This window comes from Amphibalanus amphitrite, unplaced genomic scaffold, assembly GCF_019059575.1.
Source record: "Amphibalanus amphitrite isolate SeventyFive unplaced genomic scaffold, NRLGWU_Aamphi_draft 000378F_arrow, whole genome shotgun sequence".
In the NCBI taxonomy this organism is placed as follows: domain Eukaryota; kingdom Metazoa; phylum Arthropoda; class Thecostraca; order Balanomorpha; family Balanidae; genus Amphibalanus; species Amphibalanus amphitrite.
The window spans coordinates 123,520-144,775 of NW_024881872.1; the positions used below are offsets into that span (position 1 = coordinate 123,520).

The window sequence follows — 21,256 nt, forward strand, 5'->3', positions numbered from 1 at the left end:
TTGCGCAAAAGTGACAATTGAAGGGTGTTCTAGCTATTAGCGATCTGCAGGAAGCAGTTACCTTCAATGATTAAAAAAGTTGTTCGATGTTTCATCATAAATGTTTTGATAAAAGAAAATTAGAGAAAAACGAAAAAGCAACTTTCTGAAAAAATTGCCTCATGAGACAGGCAGAATGATCACACTTTTGCAAGTTGCCATAGAAACAAGCGAGCCCACAAGCAGACAGCAGATAGTATATAGAATAGGGATTTTGTTTTACTACGGTCCACTGTCCGCGCGCGACCACGTACAGTGGGTCTATTTAAGATCTCCAGAGCCACCACGTGGCGCTACGGTCGGGGTAGGGCGAGTCCAAATCCCGAGGGAAGTGAGGTCACCGGTCATTGTGGGGGAAGGAGGGAGGGGGAGTGACGCGGTATCACGGCGCATGGTGCGTGCGTAGCGCCGGGAGTGGGCCGCCCAGGGCCGCCCGCCACTGCGCCGAGGCTGAGGGGAGGGGCCAGGGGATGATGGTTGTGGGTGCGTTCACTTCGGTATGGTGGTGTCCTGTTCATGTGGAACCAGCAAGAATGCGACTGAAGGGAATCATTATCTCAAACAAACGGACAAGCGAGAGGCAGCGCCAGTTCCAGCCAAAATCTTGAACAATGATAATTGAAATCTAGGACGTATTAATAGCATGCAACTATTCAGTCGATAGTTGCATGATGTCTTAGGCTTTTCTAAACTGTTATTTGAGTTCGGTATTTTTTCATTTGGCACGTTCAGTTTTGGTGGGTTTTATCAGGTCGAAAAGAATCCGAAAAGAAAGAGTTGAAATGGCTCCAAAAAATGACCAAAAAATTTAAAAATGAAACTTAGCTAAACATTTATAAGCGATAATTTTGACTTTTTTTGAAAAGATATTGGGGAAAGATGTTGGCGAAAGATATCATCGTGCTTGTCTGTGTTGCAGTAGAAGGAAAGGTTTTGGTTCGTGTCCAGATAAAACCAGACCCGAAAGTGGGGCTCGAACTCACGACATCGCGTTCAGCTCACAGGTTACCCAACCTCAACGCTACGAGCACCTGTCGGCCTGCGCAGCTTACTCAGTGCTACGGCTAAAGTTCGGCCAAAGTGTCTGACGTCTGTCAATGTCACGAGGCGAAACCCCTAGGTAAATGTCCGTCCCGGTAGCTCGGTCGTTAGGGCGTTGGATTCCGTGTGGTGAGAGCGCACGTCCCGGTTGCAAAAGTCCGGGTTCGAAACGCGACGTGTGCTTGACGTTTTTGAGCTCCTGACGGGTATGGTTGTGGTTGGTGGCAGGCCACTGCTAGGCGAAGTCAGTGAGGGGACCGGCCGTGCGAGGCTACGTGCGCACGTTAAAATTTGGACTACATAGTTCTGCCATAGACCAGGATTTGCTTGATCGGAGGGTGGAGGGCAGGGTCAGCGCAACAAGCTCAGCTTAGCGGGGACTCTTTCCTTGTGATTCCTTTCATTCAAAAGGTTCGGGCCAAATTTATATTAAAAAAGGGGGAGCCAAACCATGTTGGGTCGGGTTGAACCCGGTTGGACCTGTGTCTTACACGCAATCATGGTCAGAGAAAACAGAGGCCAATTTCGGGTCAAATATTTTTGATAACTGATCTTAGTTTTTTTAGCTTACACGTATAATAACTTTAAGCTTTTTTTAATCGGGACTTCATGCACAAAAATATGGCATTCGTCCGCTTTTCCTCATCTTCTCTCAGCGACTTGATTTGTCCTTCAATCTTACCAGCAAAAAATAAATCACCTGCGTGATAAGTATTTGCCCAAGGGCGCTCTACGCAAGAAACGCCAGCCGGTCAAAAAACTGGCGAACGGTACGATATTTCTAGTGCTTGAATTATATTCAATGAAAATTTCAGGAGACATACCTAAATAATGTTAATCCTTAGCTACCGGGCGCTCGGAGTATTCGCTAGCATACCATTGCCAGCTGCATTACCAACATCATATTTGCATTACTTTGGGTTCATCATAGTTGCCAGTAGATGAGCCGGCCACAGCAAACACATGCCTCATTATCCTTTCCTTCCAAGCAGCCAAGCTAACCGGCCGGCCGGCCCACCACCTCGATATGGAACAACACTGGAGTGTGTCAATTGCCTGCGGCAGCGCCCAGCTGCGCCGGGGCTGTTTGACAGGTCACCCGCACCGTGACCTCGCGAACCGCTCCCCCCCCCCCGCCCTCCTCCCCATCGGACCCAGCTCGGTACTGACCTCCCCTTGAATTTGACATGGACTCGACTGAGGCTCAACGCCATCTAGTAACGTCTGGAGATCCTTACTAGATCCACTGTACGTGCATTACATGCCAGGCCCATGTCGTCCCCTATCTCTCTGCGTGTCCACTAACACGAATGACGTCACGCATGTGGGCGGAGCTATGGGCGGAGCCTAACGCACGCGGCAGTCCAAGCCGCCATATTTGAATTTATATTTTAATAGAATCTTGCCGATATTTTGGGTGAAGTCAATTTATATGGATAGCTTGGTGACAGTTTAGCTATACGAATAATAATTTATTATGGATGTGCGTATATTCAGCTTGGAATTGCAATTAAAGTTCCGCACCGCATAGATTCGAACTCGGGACCTTTGGAATACTGCGCGGGCACGCTAACCACTACACTACCGCGACCGCGCGGCGGCCGGCGGCAGGGAGGCTGCGGAGACATGGGGGGACATTTTACGCTTTTGTGAAAAAAGCAAAAGATTTAGCGAAAAACACGTAATAGATAACTTGTAGAAAATTGTCTGCTCTTTCAGATAAGATACTTAGGTTTGATATATCTTGTGCAGACTTCATTCTACAGTGCTTCGAAAATCGCTCATTTATATGGGGATTGAACGGGGCTTCGAGACTTGACTCCAAATGACGTCACGAGCTGACGTCACGAAAAGGTAGAATCGCCGGACGACCCTACCTGGTATATAGGGCCTTGTTACATGCATTACACGAAAGGGGGTGGCACAGCGAGAGGCGTTCCGCTTTTTGGATTTCTTCTAAAAATATCTGTTATCTTCTGTCTGGTCCCATTGGAAGCAGACATCTGCAGTCATGCCTAAAGTAAAAGGAGAGAAGAAGTCACGAGTTCACAAAGAAGTACAGCAACAAGGTAAGTGTCAAGTGGGTATAGGTAGGTAGGTACCTGCCTACCCCTATCACTACAGTCTCGGTCTGTGACAGCTTGAGCTGCAATACGTTGAGACAAATGTCGAAATTAATAATCGTTAATTTTGTTTGATTGCTTATCGTATTACTAAATCCATTATGAATTTAAAAGGAAAATATTAGTAGTTTGTACGTTTATCCGCATAGTGCTCACCCAGACTGGAAAAAATACATGTTATGCCGGGTATGTCCGGGATAGTGGCGGAATTGCGCCAAAAATATCAGTGCATGTCTGGCATAACTTATGCGCCAAATTCAGCGTATGGCAGCGGCTGATTTTTTTGGCGCATTATGCGGCCGCATAATTCTTGGGTGAAAGATGGTCTCTGAATTTGGTCGGCACGCTGGTCAGTCTAGCAGTAGATACTCCCTGCGCCCTGCTGGCGGCTCTGGAGAGGTATTGGGACGAGACGTCCCCACCCAGAGACCTCACAACCCTTGGCATAGAGATAGGCATGAAAGACCTTGTTGAATATCGCCAAGCATCATTAAGTAAGACTGCAGTGGGTTCCTGCCCACTGCGGTATCCAGGGGAATGAGTACGCGGACGACCTGGCGAAACAAGCGGCTGCCCTGCCCTCAAACGCCTGCTCGCTGACCAGGGCGGGACAACTGGTCCAAGTCACTATTCAAGCCACTCGCCACTCCTCGGGAGCACGCCGCCGCTCCCTATCCCCGGAGAGGACCGAGAGGACGCCGTTACGGTGCACCAGATGAGGGCGGGCCACTGGGGTTGCTCGCTCCAGTACGTGCACCGAATCGGCTGTCTCCACTCCGCGACGTGCCAGCAGTGCCCAGGCAAGCGGTGCCCCGCGGTGCTCTGCGTCGTGTGCCGAAAAGAAGCTGATGTGCCGGAGCACGTGCAGTTCCTCTCCCCGGCCCTCGCTGGCTTCCGCCAGCCTCGAACACACCGCTCCGCCGATTTTTGTGGCCCCGGAACTTCCTGCTCCAGCCTTGTTTCACGGCACGACGCTACAGTGCGCCAGGCGTATTGAGGTATTGGGTTTCCGTGGAAATTAAAAACTTGTTCGGACGCTCAAACATGGGAGAGCGTCAAAGGCCCCGGAACACTCTGTCTGGTAGATATAGCCTTGATCGGTAGATGTGCACATGTGCTTTATATAAACGTGCCTTGATTTTTGGCACTAATAGGCACCCAATTTTCGGCGCAAATCATGCAAAAGAGGGTCTCACGGGCGTCCGACGTAGTGTACCGGGTGTGTGTATGGATGGATGTTTTCCAGTCTGGGTGCTCGCTAGCTGTCATGATAGTTAATGGAAATTTTTGAAAAGGGCGAAAACCTATAACAAGGCAATCTTGCAAGCACATCAATTTTACAAGTACCTAACTTATGTTGCAATTTTGTTTCAGGTTTGATGTTCAACACGGACCTAGGTCAGCATATTTTGAAGAACCCGTTGATCATCCAAAGTATGGTTGATAAGGCAGCCCTGAGGTCAACAGATGTTGTGCTGGAAGTGGGTCCTGGAACTGGAAATATGACTGTCAAACTGCTGGAAAAAGTGAAGAAGGTCATTGCATGTGAAGTGGATCCAAGGTAACTGCTGAGCATTGCCATCCTGGTACTTGCTTTTTGTTTAGAAGCCTCTCTTAAAAGCTTGAATACTGAAGGGAGCTTGATCTAGAGGAACCTGTATTTTTAGGGGTGAGTGAGTAGTAAGTATTCAGTACTTTGAGCCCGACCTTGCAATAGCAGATAGTTTTCCTTAAGATGGATACTGAATAGCCCGAGCATTTGACTGTAATTGCAAATACATATGTGGCAACTCTGCATTTCATTCTGTGCTGTGTGTCTATTCTGTGTGCTTCAGTTCACAGCTCTTAAAGGAGCTCAAACGCTCACAATCCACACCCTATGTCCTCAGGATGGTGGCCGAGCTTCAGAAGCGTGTCCAAGGCACACCCCTCCAGCAGAAGCTGCAGATCATCGTCGGAGACGTGCTCAAGAGCGAGCTGCCGTTCTTCGACGTGTGCGTGGCTAACCTGCCGTACCAGATCTCGTCTCCGTTCGTGTTCAAGCTGTTGCTGCACCGGCCGTTCTTCCGCTGCGCCATTCTGATGTTCCAGCGGGAGTTTGCGCAGCGGCTGGTGGCGCCGCCCGGGGACAAGCTCTACTGTCGCCTCTCGGTCAACACTCAGCTGCTGGCCAGGGTCGACCACATCATGAAGGTGAGGTGTTTGGTGTATATACGAGTATTCTCGTATTCGGTGGGTGCTGGTGTGCACTGCTGTGAGACTCGAGACGACTGTGGTGGGATTATTAAGGTCGCATGATGCGTTCGGCTCGAAAGAAGTTATATTTTTAGATTTTCCTCGTGTATTGCATGGTCCGATTGTATTTGTTACGGTGAAAACTTTTAAGAAAGTCTCGGTTTTTATTAGTTTCGTGGAAACGTATAAAGTTCGTTTATTGTTGTTAATATTAGGCCGATAAATTCCCGAATGTTCACTCATCTTGTCGGCTCTTACCCGTCCCGTTTCTTCTCACTAACCCCGTCCTAACTCCAACAGATTGGCAAGAACAACTTCCGTCCGCCTCCCAAGGTGGAGTCGAGTGTGATTCGGCTGGAGCCGCGCAATCCGCCGCCGCCCATCAACTTCAAGGAGTGGGACGGCCTGGTGCGAGTGGTGTTTGTGCGAAAACACAAGACGGTGGGCGCTGCGTTCCGACTGGCCACCGTCACCCAGATGCTGGAGAAAAACTATACCACATGGTGCTCCGTCAACAACAAGGTCGGTGACATGCTGTAACAGCTTTCCACGCCGATGAGCACCGTACTTCGTAGTGCAGGCACCCCTCTTTCTCTGATAGGTTTCTTACCGAGTGCATTGATTTGGATGATTTCGTAAGCCACCGGAGTTTATTCAAAGAGGTTTTGTTGAAACTGGCATAGCTCATGAGCTGACGTTATATACTGTCGTTGGTTATTATCGCAGTCTGTAGTTTTGTGTGCACCCAAATTTAATAGTTGTTAAGCTTATGCCCCTCGTCCAGTTTCTGTGTTTCTGCGTTTCTTTACTGCTGCTCTAGCCTCTAACCGGTTGTGTACTGGTCGTCCGGCAGCCGGTCCCAGAGGGATTCGACGTCAAGCAGGCTGTGGAGCAGATCCTCACCAACGGCGGCTTCATGGAGAAGCGGGCTCGGCACATGGACATGGACGACTTCCTCGGGTGAGACGCGCTCTGAAGTGGAACACGAGTAGACCCACTAACGCTTTTGACCTGAGAGCAAATTCACACTGTGAATGAATCGTGTTTGTGCGATGTTTTGTCAGTTATCCTAGACATGATGCGTGTGTTTCTTTTTGCTCCCTGACGTATTTTTCTTGTCATCTTGTGCGGGCTCGCTGACGTTTTCTGCACCCCGTTTCAGTCTGCTACAGGCGTTTAACGCCGAGGGATTCCACTTTACGTGATGGTTGGAGCTGGAACTGCACGATGGAATCTATGTCGCTCCTGATGAACTGGGGAGTGGAGGCGTTAGCACCCTTCCTGCTACAGTGACCAGCGATATGCAGGTATCCGGCCCTGAAGGGCCGAGGTGTCACCCTTATCTCTTGGGTGCCGTGTGGGACGTGGGTGGCCGTCCATACCAGATACTGCCTTCAGGCTGGACGCCAATGTGCTATTGAGATGAAGAGCCTAATGAAGATAAGTGACTTGTTTGATATGTTGATACGACGTATAACAATAGTGCAGGTGGGTAACGTTTTGTGAATATGCTGATGGTGACTGGAAATATTACTGTTGTGTGTTGTACAAAAGGTGAATGAATATCGATGCACGCTTCTATGTGCGAAAAGTGGGATGGGAGGATGCATTACAATGCAACCTCCGATCCCTCTGGAGCCGATAATTATCGGCTCCATAACTTGCCGAGTGTGCAGCAAGTGCGGTGAAACACTGACTGCCGCGGCAACGTTGATGGCCGGTGATGAATTACTTTGTTGTTGGTTGAAAATAGACTGAGGTGTTTAGAATGCGTCATTTTTGTTCATGAAAAACATTCAAGGCTATCAGGTTAACCTGATATTACGTTTAAAACTAACTCTTCCTTGCATATTATAACTCTTCTTCAGTTTGAAGACCAGCCTCTCCTGTATCCGTGCCATTAGCTGAGCGAGATTCAGCATGAGCACACATTGCTGTCAACGCCGCGCCCCAAACTCAAAGGAAAAGCAGTGAATTCGTACCCGCTATTCGTTATTTCATTCATCTTGCTGTTTTATATGTACGGCTCTCGCGAGATTAAGCGGTAGGTTTTGCACTTTTACATTTCCGGTTATATCTCAGAAACTAATCGATCTACGATGAAGCCATTTTACACGATCATTACCGGCTTGTGAACCAACAAGTCGATCGCATCTTCAACACTTAAAAGCTTAAGACGACGAAGATATAGCCTGCAGTACACAAAAAAAAATCTAGGTGCAAAACCTACCGCTAAAACCCGCGAGACCTGTACCTTTCTGTCAACTCGCCCCCAAACCCCTGAAAAGCAAAGTCAATCCCTCCCTGTTATTCGTGTATTTAATTCATCTTGCCATCTTATACATCCTCATTCCGTTTTCGATAACTCCCCCGAGGGAACGGTGAAGGACTCAGCGGCACCAGTCAGCACTCTCGCGTCACAACCACGCACTCCAAACATCATCAACCCCATTGGCAGATATCTTGAGCGTCACTCGTCAGCAGCACAGGCGGTCGCGTGTGGTCACTAGCCATCCGCGGTACTGCGAGAGTTGCAGGGTAATGTCACGGGTATGTCCCACAGCCAGCGAACCCTGGAGTCAACAACACCCAACTACAAGTATAGGCTGCACTGAAAATATCGTAGGTCACATATCGTACCCTTTCGGACATGGACACACTCACACTCAACGTTAGAAGATAACGTTTTTGCACAATCGAGAACCTTTCTGTGAAACTCTGGGTCATTTGAACAATAAATCACTTGGCGAGAGGCAGCTGGCGGACACAGGTTGGCTCCTCGTGTCCGAATGGTGTCTGTCTCGCGTCAATTACCAGTCACTCGAGTCACTGTCCTCACTGCGCACAGCTCTGCGGGCGCGGACCACGGCACTGCGCACCGCCGGTCGCCGCGCGCCAACGTCCTCCTCACTGTCACTGGGCGCCGCAGCCGGCCGGCGGTCAGCCGCGCTGCTCCCCTCGGAGGCCGAGTCCGAGAGGCGGCGGCAGCGGACGGGCCGCGCGCCCACCACACTCGACGAGCTGCTCTGAGCGGCGTCACTGGAGGAGGTGACGGCGGGCACAATCCGGTGAAACTGACGGGACCGGTCCGTCACCCCGGAGGAGGTGGAAGGCTGCGGCGAGCCGGGCGAGAGCAGACAGTCCGACGAGTCGCTATCCACCAGTCGACGGCGCTTCTGGCTCCGCGCGTCGTCCCGCGAGCGACGCCCGTGACGACGACCGTCAGAGTCGCGCTTCTCATCCCCCTTGTCAGATTTTCTGCTGGAAGAACGGTGCTTGTCACTGGATTTAGATTTGTGCGATTTGTCACGATGTTTGGACTTGTGGCTTGACTTGTCGCTGGATTTTGACTTGTGACTCGACTTGTCGCTGGATCTCGATTTGTGACTTTTATCACTGGATTTTGATTTGTGACTTTTGTCGCTGGATTTCGACTTGTGGCTTCTGTCACTTGTTTTCGAACTTTTGCTACTTTTATCACTGGATTTGGATTTATGGCTCTTGTCACTCGATTTATCTCCCGGCTTCGAACAGTTTTCGCCAATCGCTCCAGCAGATGCCGATGTGCTTTTTCCGCTAGAGATTGAAAGTAGACTGGATCTGTCGGTCGTTCCTCCGACAACGTCAATGCTAGTTCTGTCACTGGAAACGGTTACTCTGTCACTAACCCTCGAGCTCAGAGCGCTATTTACCGAACTTCTCTCACTATCCGTCGGCCTCCAGCTTGCATCGCTGGATGTCGCCAAACTTGCGGCTGTCGGCATAGAGATAGAGCTACTCTTGCCGCCAAACGAGCTAGCAGTCGTCTTACTCGACTTGGATCTCGAGCTGCTTCGACTCGACTGTGACGCCCCGCGCTGTTCCGCTCCCTTAGCTCGTCGCTCCGCTCTGTCTGCCTCTCGGTTCGGTCTCTTCTCTCTCCGTTTGTGTGCAGTATGCACACCTCCATTCTTCTCCGTCACCTCCCCCCGCCGGCGTTTGTTGCTGTCACCGTCGGAGCGGGTTCGTTTCTCAGCCGTTCCTCGGCTCTTCTGGCGCTGTCCGTCGGTCGTCGCCGCCGTCCGGCGCGCTTGGCGGTCGGTGCGACGCCGTTCCGACTCTGTCGCCTCGGTAGTTGCTGGCGGGGCAGACGCTGGCGGGGCCGCCTCCTCGTCCGATGAGAGCGTCACGATGACCGGTGTCCGCTGGCTGCGCGGAGGAAGCACCTCTACCACTTCCACCGCCGAGTCTGAGCCCCCACCGCCACCGGCTCCCACATCTGAGTCCATATCCGAGTCAGAGTCGCTCTCGGCGGCGCGCGCCTTCGCCAGGAACGCTCTGACTCGGCCGAGTGCGGCCGAGACACCCCGGTCGGCCCGCCCAGCGCTGCCACTCGGCCCCGGCTCCGGGGACGACAGCCGCTCCGTCCGAATCGGCGTCGACGGCTGTGTCGGTGGCGTCAGCACGCGAATGTCACTGTCACTGCCGGAGTCGCTGTCGCCGCTACTGGCCATCACCTGCATGGGAGGCGAGTCGGGCCGGCCCTGGCGGTACTGCACGTTCAGATCGTAGCCGACCATATCGTACGGCGAGCGCGCGAAGCAGTAGAACTCGTGCACAAAGTGCTCCGTCCACGGGCTCATGTAGGGCTCCAGGTGGGCTCGAAACTCGGGGCTGAGGATGTGGAGGCGGGTGATGAGCTGCATCACGTGCTCCATGACGTGCGCCAGCAGGGCGGGGCTGTCCAGCACGGCGTTCAGCTCTCGGTTCAGCCACGGCACCAGGCGGTGCGTGCAGGCTGGGTTGTTCCTGCGGCGGAACGAAGAACAGTGTTAATGTGAGAAACGAAAGCGCATACATCCTCTTAACTTGTGAGGCTACCAATGGGAGCACAACTCAGCAGCACTGAGCTAGAGTGGATGAGATGATAAGGTAGCCGTACAAGGAGGAAACTATACAGGCATAATATTGGAAGTAGTGTAATGATCTAATCCCATCTACTCTTCAGGAAATTGCATAGTTCAGTATTGTGAAGACAAAGGCTAATACATCAAAAACAATAATGACAATGACCAACAGTTCAGAAGTCAGTCACCGTTTTCTGTTCCAACCCAAACCTTACATAGGTGAAGGACCCCCGTATCCCCGCGCGGCGCGTCTCACCTGTAGAAATCGGGCCCCGTCTCGCGGTAGCGGCCGGTCAGCTCGTCGGCCGTCGGCCGGGCCCACATGTCCGAGCCGTAGATGTGTCGGCGCGACTCGGAGGTCAGTCGGGGCCGGGTGGGCGGCCGTGGCCGCGCCGGCGCCGCCGGCAGGTGGTAGTCGTGTCCCTCGGGCACCGGCCACAGCATGGGCAGCACGCGCGACCGGTGACGGTACATCTGACGGCGCATCTGCAGCCAGCGCGAGCGCAGCTCGGGACCGTCCCTGTCGGCGGCGGCGCGGGTCAGGCGGCGGGTCTGGTGGAGACTGGGGTCAGCCGGAGACAGGGGTCAGGTCACGGGCCAGAAAGGTAGAAAGGCCAGTAAGGTAGGTAGGTATGGGTCAGAAGGAGGTATCAGCAGGGGAACCGGCCTACCTAACAACAGCAGGCAAGATACCATCCTTCCTTGCAAAACAACTTCACATTCAACCCAAACATCCCACCGCATAACAACATATTCAAACGAACTACCCTACCATTCAACACTGCAGGCATGTTACAAAACAACACAAGCTAGTCAGTTAGTCAGTTAAAGTCAGTAAAAAAGTCAGTTAGCGACAGCTGCAGGTATTTGTGAGACGGCGTTCCAAAGGCGTCTCCCCGTGCTGCCGGGGACGCCACCCCGCGTCACGTCTCCGCCGGCGGCCCGTGGTCGGTGTGACCACGCGCCGTCGGACGCTAATGTAGCTCTGAGCGCAGCCTGGCCGGGTGAGGCTCACACGCCGGCAGGGCGATGTAGAGCGGGGTTCATACGAAAAACGTACGGCGAGACACAGCTGAGGACAGGATGTATGGAGAATCTATACTGTACAACGCTCTCACACAGATGACGGGGACATTAAATGACATTTACGTACACACGGTGGAAAAACGGCAGAGCACGTGGATTGATTGATTGATAGGGTGCATATAGCTGATGGATTTGGCACGGTGATCATTCACAGAAGCGGCACTACATCACACATAAAAAAGTATCGGAGCACGAAAGTCAAAAGAGTGACACCAGAAGTTGACTGCGAGTAACGTACCCGGGCTGGAAGATGTAGGGGCTCTGCGGCTCGGGGCGTCATGCCCGCCTCACGCTTACCCACCATTGTCCCCGTACCTACCCGGGCTGGAAGATGTACGGGTTCTGCGGCTCGGCGGCCGGCGGCGGCGGCAAACGGTACCGATCATAGTCGATCTCGGAGCGCACATTGTGGATGATGGACGTGAAGCCCTGCTTGCAGAGCGGACAAACCGCGCGCACCTGCAGAGGAAGTCAGCAAGGTGTCAGAACAGAGGGGGTAGGTCAGACAGGTGTTAGAACAGACACACATGAAGCAAGAACATAAAGCGACTGAAATCAACCTTAATAAGTACTTACTAAAAATAAAGCGATAAAAAACGAACTGAAGCGGGAAAAGAAAAACGTCGAAAGCCCCTAAGATAAACAAATATTCCACGTCGCATAATAAACCTGAATACCTTGAGCCAAAACCTCAAAACCTTAACCATAAACCTCAAAGCACTAATGATTCATTCAGGGACGGCGCCACAGGGGGGGCAGGGGGGGCAGCCGCCCCCCCAACTCTGAACACTGGGGCCCTCTCTTTCAGCCAGCAGGTCAAGTTATGGACGGAATGCTCTCTGGCTGTGCAGAAAGAAGCCTTCTGGGCAGACTGTAGAAATGACTTCAGGAGTGGGGAATCAAGCCAAAGGGGGCCTTCTCAAGGTGCCGCCGCGAAGATAAAACTCTCGGACTTTGGCCTATGTTTTTGGAAAAGGGCCCAATTTAGCAAAACAACGTGAAACAAAATCATTTATTTTTGTATCTTGGGTATTGTGGCCCTGTCCTTTCTTCCCGGGCTGTAGAAACTAGAAAGTGCCCGGGGTAAAGAGGGCCCATGCCCTGTCTGAGAGGGCCCATTCAAAATATGAAAGGGCCCAGGCAAGGTCTGGGAGGTACCATATTATGTCTGAGAAGCCGGAGAGGGCCCATAGCAGTCATGGCAGGGCCCGCAGCGGTGCTGAAAGGGCCCTTAGAAGGAGTGCAAGAGCCTGTAAAATGCCTGAGAGGGCCCGTACCAGCCGTGATAGGGCCCACATCAGTACTGAGAGGGCCCACAGTAGGGCCCATAACAGTACTGAGGGGGCCATCACAAGTTATGTGGGGGCCCGTACCGTGACATATTACTGAGGGTTATGTCAGTCAATATCAATCATCGAAGGGCCCCCATCAGTACTGAGAGGACTTTTGCAATGACTAAGAGGGCCCATACCATACCTGAGAAGGCCCATACCACTCATGCAAGGGCCTGCAGCAGTACTGAGAGGGCCCTTGCAAGAACTGGGAGGGCCCGTATCATGCCTGAGAGGGTCCATACCAGTCATTACAGGGCCAACAACAGTGCTGAGAGGGCCATTAAAAGCTCTGGTATGGTCCTTAGAATGTCTGAGAGGGTCTATACCAGGCCTCAGAAGCCCCTAGTGCTTAGAAGTATAAAAGGCCCATATGAAGTCTATGAGGGTCCTTACCGGTCATGAAAGGGCCTTTACCGGGCTCAAATGGTCATGCCAAACTGAGGATCTACTGAACATCAAGAGGCTCATATCAGGCCTCAGGGGCCCAAACCAGGCTTCAGAAGGCCCATACCAGGCCTCAAGGGGCCAAGCCAGGTTTTTGAGGCCTCTACTAGGCCTCAGAAGGTTCATAATATACTTAACGGAGACCTGACAGGTTTCCGAAGGCCCAGACCAGTCCGCAGAGGGTACCTACAAGACCTCAGAAGGCCAATTTCAGGCCTTCTGAAGCCTGGTATAGGCACTTTGTGGCCTAATATGGGACTTCCGAGGTCTCTTAGGGTCTATGCGGCATAGACCCAAGGTCCAAAAGGTCCATATCAGTATCAGAGGACGAGGCCTTGGCCTCAGAGCCTCAGAGCCTAGCCTATACCATACCTTGACCTCAGAGAGCCCCTACCAGGTCTCAGAAGTCTCTGGTATAGAGACAGATTTTGTGTGTGTGTGTGTGTGTGTCAGGGGCGGATCCAGAAAATCTCCAAGGGAGGGGCCATTAGAAACCAGGAGGCCCCCCATAATCCCACCTGTTGGAGGCCCCATCTTCCCACTTGTTGGGCCCCCCCCCCCAAAAAAAACTGCGTCTATTGAGCTTATCTAGCTGTTCAGGCAACATCTCAACATCTGTGCAGGCTTGGAGGCCCTCTGTGCAGGTTAGGAGGCCCTGTAAAAGTGGTCATCTCTGTGAGTATAAGAGACCTCCAAGTTATGAAAAGCTTTACCAATCTTCTAACAAAGAAGTCTTCTCAGCTAGTCTTCTAAGAAATAACTAAGTGGGTAGGTTAAAAAAAAACTCATCGGATTTCGGCCACTTTATTTTCGGGAGGCCCCCTTTTCAGCTTTTTAACTTTTTAACTTTTTATTTTATTTTTGAAAAAAATCGGCCAAGGGGGGGGGGGCCATGGCCCCCATGGCCCCCCCCCCTTGTATCCGCGCCTGGTGTGTGTTTGGGGGGGAACTTGGGTTTGGGGCAAGTTCAGAAAATCTGATAAAAAAAACTCGGATTTTGACGGCTTACGAGCCACTGATGCGTATAAAATCATCTTTTACACGGCGAAATGCGTCCATTTTGCTCAAATTTTGGGGTTTTGGGGGGCCATGTCCCGACTGCCCCCCTCCCCCAGATCCGCCCATGAGCGTCAGCTGTCCATTCTCCAAACTATTCGTCGAGTAAAGTGGTCTGACATGTCGTTTACGGTTCTGCGACACCTGAGCGAGCGTCATTTCAGCGAACGACATTTGAGCGAAACATTTTCAGCGATTATCAATTTAAGCGATTGACTTTTTCAGCGATTGTCAAGTCGGCGAATTCAATCACAGTGATTATCAACGTAAGCGAGGACCAGAATCAGCGAAACCAGATTGAGCAAATATATGGTGGTCAATGGGAGACCAATTGAGCGAATACAGTTACAGCGAAACCGAACGCGACGAAAGTCAATCATTTCTACTTTTCGGAAATTCTTGCCCTTTGAATACCCGTTTGCTTTGTGTCATGCTTCAAGCTGCGCGCGACAAAAAAAAAAATGTTTTAAAGCTTGAAAATCTGTTATCTTGTTCTAGTAATCTTGTTGGAAACCTGAAACCACAAAAATATCAGGCCTCATTTCGCAACGTTAAATCATTGATCTTGCAACGTTTAGTTTTTAAATTTTTGTTTTAGGTATATCATACGTCATGATAACACCTAACAGTTTGTAATCCACCAGAGGTAAAGACAAAATTAAATACAATGGATTGGCTACCGTTCAGTAGCGGCGGAACACCTTCAATTAAGGGGGGCACCGCCGACTTTTGGTCTCATTCTCTGCATGCAACGCCCATAGGGCTAATGTTAAAATGCCAAAATCAAGGGGGGCACGGTGCCCCGGTACCCCCCCCCCCTTCGTTCCGCCGCCTATGAGTAGGTACCGTCTGGACAAAACTTAATATAACTATTCTATTTGTTAAATTATATAAAGAGCAGGGGGTGAAATTGAACCGTTGGAATTGTTTAGAAATGTAGCATTACATTTGGAGCTCAATGTCTGAGGTCTTTGGACGTGACATTCGCCATCCAGTTCCGGATAACCATGAGATATTCCGAAAACATTCGCGCGTATACGCTCGCAAAAAAAGAACGTTACAGGACGATGAAGTGTTTCGCTGAACATGGCAGTCGCTCAAATTGTAGTCGACGAAATAGATGTCGCTGAAACATAGCTTTCGCTAAAATTGATAATCGCTATATTTGATAATCGCTGAACTTGATAATCGCTGAATTGCCATTCGCTGAAAATGGTTCGCTCAAATGACGTTCGCTCAAATGACACTCGCTAAAGTCGCTCGCACCGGTCGTTTACCTATGTTTGATAGGTACCTGAGACACCGACGAAGTTTTTTTGTATTGTGGCAGCCACTTACCGTCATATGGCAGCTCTTACTGACGCTCGCTTTTTTGGCGCACGAAGTTCCATTACGAAGCAGCAGAACATGTTTTGCAAGGAACCATAGCAGGAAACCAAACGCTCGCAGCCGTTACGCGCTTGACACGCACGAAGGAAATCTCGTCGTCGAACGTGTATTTGTGCATTGAGTGTGATTTTTGCTTGCTGTCGTTAGGTACTGCCTAAAATCTACGTTTGAAATCCAATCATGAAGAAAGCCTGGCCAGGGAAACCTGGTCAGAAGAGGTCAAAATCTTTGTCCGGTAATGAAAAAAGGAAGCGAAAACGCCTCGAAGAGCTCAGGAAGGAGCAGGATAAGCACCATAAGCTCACCAATTTTTTCTCGCAGTCTTCGTGCAGGTGGGTCAGACTGTACAAATAATTGTGGATTAATTATAAAACAGTTAACCCGCGCGTGCCCGAGGGCTGATTTCCGCCCTCCCCCCTCAGGTTTTTTTTGCCGATGGCGCAAAAAGGGTGCCGCGTAGCGCCGCCAAATTTCGCATTGCTAGTGGGGCATGTTTTCCCCACATTTTGTAAAAATTTTAGCTCCAGGTCATGTCAAGGTCAGGTCACCAAGCCTCAAAGAGTGACCCGACCTCCGAAAAAGTTTGAAGCTGCGCTCAAGTTGCAGTTTTTGTATAATCTCATCAACTTCAAACTTTGTGATATCTGTCAGGGGTCAGATAGCTAAACTTGTATATCTCAGATTTTTGATACGTGTAACCTAAGGTCAGGTCAGTTTCCCGACCTGGCCATGCCCATTACGAGTTTATGGGAGAAACGCCATCTGCCGCTAAAACGCATCAGATCAGTTCATTTAGTTCAGGATCATGGTAGATTAGGTTCCTATTGATGATCCCGGTGTAATTTTCCATCAATGACCCCTTGTAAGATCACTTCAGGTCATATGATGACGTCATAGGCTCTTTACGGTTTTTGGCAAATAACTTTCGGTAGAATTGATCTAGAGACTTTGGGAGGCATAAAAGTGTTCGTCTAGACCTGGCGAGTCTTCTGATGTGCAAACTGACCTATCGAGGTCACTTAATGACCTTGACCTCAGGTGAAGGCCGATATTGACCTTTTGAGGTCATCCGATATAGCTTTCGATTCGTCTCGACGAAACAGATACGATGGTGTAAATTCTTTTCTCTGATCTTTGAAACTCAAAAAGTTATTCGCGAAAAAAATCCAGTCTCCAGTCTGAGGATTTTCACGGAAAGGAAATTGTATGGGCTTTCCAGTGCTTTTTTTCAGATTATCTAATGCAGTGGAATGGCAGGTGTCCCCAAATCGACGGCTGAATCCTCCAAGGCCTCATAACATGGCATTCCTCTTTCCTCCTCCCTAGGTCAAACCCTGAGCCTGATCCGGACACATCACATGGAGCGGGTGGGAGTGAAGGTGACCTCGACGATCCAGCGCCCGTCAGCACATTCACCGCCCTAACCAGTCCTGTAACCGACACGTGCATCGAGGATAAGGGCAGCAACGACAGCAACGACTCCAACTCCGAAACACTGCGGTGGTGCACGTGTCGCCACCTGCGAGGTGGCAGGTGCTCCGAGGATGGCGGCGGCAGCGACTCCGGCCCCGGGCACAGCGGTGCTGCACAGGACTCCGGCCCCGGGCACAGCGGTGCTGCACAGGACTCCGGCCCCGGGCACAGCGGTGCTACTCAGGACTCCGGCCCCGGGCACAGCGGTGCTGGTGCTGCTCAGGACTCCGGCCCCGGGCACAGCGGTGCTGCACAGGACTCCGGCCCCGGGCACAGCGGTGCTGCACAGGACTCCGGCCCCGGGCACAGCGGTACTGGTGCTGCTCAGGACTCCGGCACCGGGCACAGCGGTGCTGCTCAGGACTCCGGCCCCGGGCACAGCGGTGCTGGTGCTGCACAGGACTCCGGCCCCGGGCACAGCGGTGCTGCACAGGACTCCGGCCCCGGGCACAGCGGTGCTGCACAGGACTCCGGCCCCGGGCACAGCGGTGCTGCACAGGACTCCGGCCCCGGGCACAGCGGTGCTACTCAGGACTCCGGCCCCGGGCACAGCGGTGCTGGTGCTGCTCAGGACTCCGGCCCCGGGCACAGCGGTGCTGGTGCTGCTCAGGACTCCGGCCCCGGGCACAGCGGTGCTGCACAGGACTCCGGCCCCGGGCACAGCGGTGCTGCACAGGACTCCGGCCCCGGGCACAGCGGTGCTGCACAGGACTCCGGCGCCGGGTACAGCGGTGCTCCACAGGACTCCGGCCCCGGGCACAGCGGTGCTGCACAGGACTCCGGCCCCGGGCACAGCGGTGCTGCTCAGAACTCCGGCCCCGGGCACAGCGGTGCTGGTGCTGCTCAGGACTCCGGCCCCGGGCACAGCGGTGCTGCTCAGAACTCCGGCGCCGGGCACAGCGGTGTTTCGATCATTAGAGACCAACCGGTGCCCGGAACAAGCGACCACCAAACCAACTCACAAGCTGAACCTGGAATGGGAGACATTCTGGAACTGACTTCCCCAAATCAGCCAAATCCTCGTGACATACCAGAGCATGTCAGCTCAAACAAGGCCCAGTGTACAAGGAGATTCCAAGCCTCGTGGTACTCGGAGTACCCGTGGATTCACGTATGCCCAGAGACGAAGAAGGTGTTCTGCTTCACCTGCATGAAGGCAGTTCAACTGAGACTAACAGGTGCGAAAGCCAGCTACCATTCTGAAGCGGCTTTCACATCAATGGGATTTCAAAACTGGAAGAAGGGACCTGAAAAGTTCAAAGCCCACGAAAAAAGCAGGGATCACCAGTTCGCTGCAGAAGTCCTGTCCCAACATGACACGGTCATGCCGGCCTACATTCCAGTATTTGATCATTTTGTTTGAGAACTTGAACCTTACAAGTTACAAGTTACGACACGCACGGACACCGAGTCTAGCCCAACCTCACCTTGGACCACTCGACGATACACGTGAAGCAGAACTGGTGCATGCACCCGTCTGAGAACGCCTTGTTGTCCAGCTTTCCCAGGCAGATGGGGCAGGCTGAGTCGGGCGAGGCCCGGCCCGGAGAGCTGCTCCCCTCGCGCACGGGCGAACACTTCACGCGCGTGGGTGTCGGCTCCCGGGGTAGCTCCGGCGGCGTGGCCGGGCACTCCACGTCGGCCGGCATGGTCTCCGTCCGTCAGCGCACTTCCAGGGCGGAGAAAACCACGCGTCCGTCAACGCACTTCCAGGGCGGAGAGAACCAGGCGTCCGTCAGCGCACTTCCAGGGCGGAGAAAACTAGCTGTGAAGGAAAACGTGTGACGTGTTATGGTTGAGGTGCTTCATCCCATGTTCATTGGTTGGTTGATATAAAGAGGTAGACAACACACTGGTAACATATTTTCTATAGTGGTTTAGGTGTGGTTCTACGATGGTATAAAGCAGAGTAAAAAGTAAATTGTAAATGCCTAGTATCACTTCTCAACTCATGTGAAAAGGACAGAAACATAGGAATGCAGGTATGTGCATTGTCACCAGTCACATGTGCAACTCATACAATCTTTTAGGGTAGTTTTCTACCTTTTCAACACTTTGGGGCATTACTATTGACCAGCTAGGCTGAGGCTAGGACATTAAAATATAGCATGGCAGGTGCCATCTTAAGCATTAACATGAATGTTGAAGAAAGGGGCAGCTCAGTTCATAAGGCACCAGGCAAACATAACTGAATGCAGGAGAATAATTAGCTTATGAGCTACCATCACCTGGACCACATGGATCAAAGGCATCGATTTGTAATTTGTATGAAGGTGTGGTGGTAGGAGAGGCACAAGGATGAGTTGATACTTGATAGTAGGTACCCAATTGAAGAACAAAATGTACATTATTCATAACTATCCTCTTAAGATATCAGGTAAGCAAATGGGCTATTTTCTTTGCCAAATTACCCAATGAAACACATGGTAAGTAATAAGTATTGTTCCTAGGCAAATGATGTCAAATTCTGCAAAATTCATGAACAATAGGGAAGATGCATGGACTGAGGAGTAATTAGTACCTAAATCATCAATATTTCTGATGTACCAGTCAAACCTAAGCTTCAACTGTCCAACCTTCATCTATCATATTCAGGTCCATGTTAAAACATTAATTGCTATTATCATGTAAATCAGTTGAATGAAGCAGAATGAAGGAATCAGGAAGGTCCGCAAATAATCCAAAAAGTACCATGATTTCTGATCATGATGATGTTCTCCATTTTATCTGTAAATGTATTATGTAATTCCTCACCAAATCCTAGGCCTCTTATTCTTAAGTCAGTTTACATTGGAACACAAGCCAGAAAACTGTTTGTACTACAGAGTCAATTGCTTACACCTGCCTATAATTTGTGAACATTTTCAATTCTAGTTTGGAGTCTATACTTCAGAGGCAGCATGTTTTCTTCAATGAGCAAAGTTCTCCAGCTACTTGTAACTCTCTAATAGGTACATAAGGACCAGCCTGAAGGGTAGGTAGTTGTAAAGCAGGCATCACACTTGTTTTTTGTTACCAAGAAGAGGCAGTATACCCAGAGATGCTTTGTAATCAAACCGAACCAACCTAACCTAAAGGCTAACCTTACCTACAACCTAAGGATTATCACCTAAAAGCTTAAACCTACAGCCTAACCTAAAGCACCTCTCCTTGGTTGCACAAAATAAGTGTGATGCCGGCTTTACCACTACCACCTGAACGCTGAAGTCTACATCAAAAGCCTCATTACAGTCTGTTTCATGCTAAGCTTGTGGCCAAAGTGCCCTGCTGAAAGCAGTGCATGATTTCTATCCATACAACTTTTACATTCAAATATGCAAATTATTGAGCGGAGGAGCAAACTAAAGAAACTCCGAGTTCCGACTGCAAGCTTGATGTAGAACGGACTATAGTCATTGGCCAGGTAGCCAGGAAGGGCATTTACATCTTTGTTGTAGTGGCACTTAATTTGCATTGGTCTAATGCGAGACAACAGACAACTTGGCTCACCGCTCAAGCTCATCGGTTGCACTTGCACTGATTTAGACTGGACACTTTTCAGTTCCTATGGGCGACGCTGCAAATAATCCTCTCATTCATTTACATTTGATTACCACAACCGTCACAACCTACCGAACCTACCCGTCGTAGAAGAGTCTCGTGCCGTTGATTTATTCACAAACAATGCACACTCCCCCGAAGAATTAATGCTTTGGAATTACGGGAATTACTCATTCAACTCATTCAACGCATTCAACTGCCCCAACTGCCCTTCGACACTCGCCAAGGAGTTGCATAACTGAGAACACATCGCAAAACTGACTAATATGACGTCATTTTTAATTTAAAACTGCATTGTGTTGATTTTTGCATTCAAACAATAATTAAAATATAATTTGAATGCACAAATTACTTCGAAATTTATTTTGAAAAAACAACGTATCATCCCAATAAATTAACTTTAAAAATAGGATATAAAAGCGTCAAAACTATGCACAAGCCACAAAGTCAAGTAAGGGCCTGTTCCAGCGCCTCCAGTAGAAATTCTTGACTGGAGGCTCTACCAGAGGTTTCACTGGAGGCACTGGAACGCAATCTGGAGATTTCTGGAGATTGGCGTCATAGTTACCAAAAGAATGACGATTGTTCTCTCTTGAAACGCAAAATTTGT

General features: G+C 50.7%; 3 protein-coding genes across 3 annotated transcripts; 2 read left to right on the forward strand and 1 right to left on the reverse strand.

Moving 5' to 3' along the window:
- The first annotated feature begins 206 nt into the window (after window positions 1–206).
- On the forward strand, window positions 207–7,207 carry LOC122389995 (probable dimethyladenosine transferase). The gene is made up of 8 exons (XM_043382553.1): window positions 207–289; window positions 2,329–2,341; window positions 2,980–3,149; window positions 4,578–4,764; window positions 5,093–5,396; window positions 5,739–5,960; window positions 6,292–6,398; window positions 6,601–7,207. Exons 3-8 carry the CDS (start codon window positions 3,092–3,094, stop codon window positions 6,641–6,643), a joined length of 921 nt encoding a protein of 306 aa, XP_043238488.1. The 5' UTR covers window positions 207–289; window positions 2,329–2,341; window positions 2,980–3,091; the 3' UTR covers window positions 6,644–7,207.
- A 531-nt stretch (window positions 7,208–7,738) lies between these two features.
- Window positions 7,739–20,905, reverse strand: LOC122389996 (E3 ubiquitin-protein ligase Topors-like). The gene is made up of 5 exons (XM_043382554.1): window positions 20,728–20,905; window positions 18,534–18,871; window positions 11,730–11,869; window positions 10,581–10,844; window positions 7,739–10,226 (listed from the first exon to the last, which is right to left on the reverse strand). Exons 2-5 carry the CDS (start codon window positions 18,753–18,755, stop codon window positions 8,249–8,251), a joined length of 2,604 nt encoding a protein of 867 aa, XP_043238489.1. The 5' UTR covers window positions 18,756–18,871; window positions 20,728–20,905; the 3' UTR covers window positions 7,739–8,248.
- LOC122389997 (platelet glycoprotein Ib alpha chain-like) lies at window positions 15,667–18,957 on the forward strand. Its single transcript, XM_043382555.1, has 2 exons — window positions 15,667–15,965; window positions 16,960–18,957. The coding sequence occupies exon 2, from the start codon at window positions 17,178–17,180 to the stop codon at window positions 18,102–18,104; it is 927 nt and encodes a 308-aa protein (XP_043238490.1). The 5' UTR covers window positions 15,667–15,965; window positions 16,960–17,177; the 3' UTR covers window positions 18,105–18,957.
- Window positions 20,906–21,256: the final 351 nt, after the last annotated feature.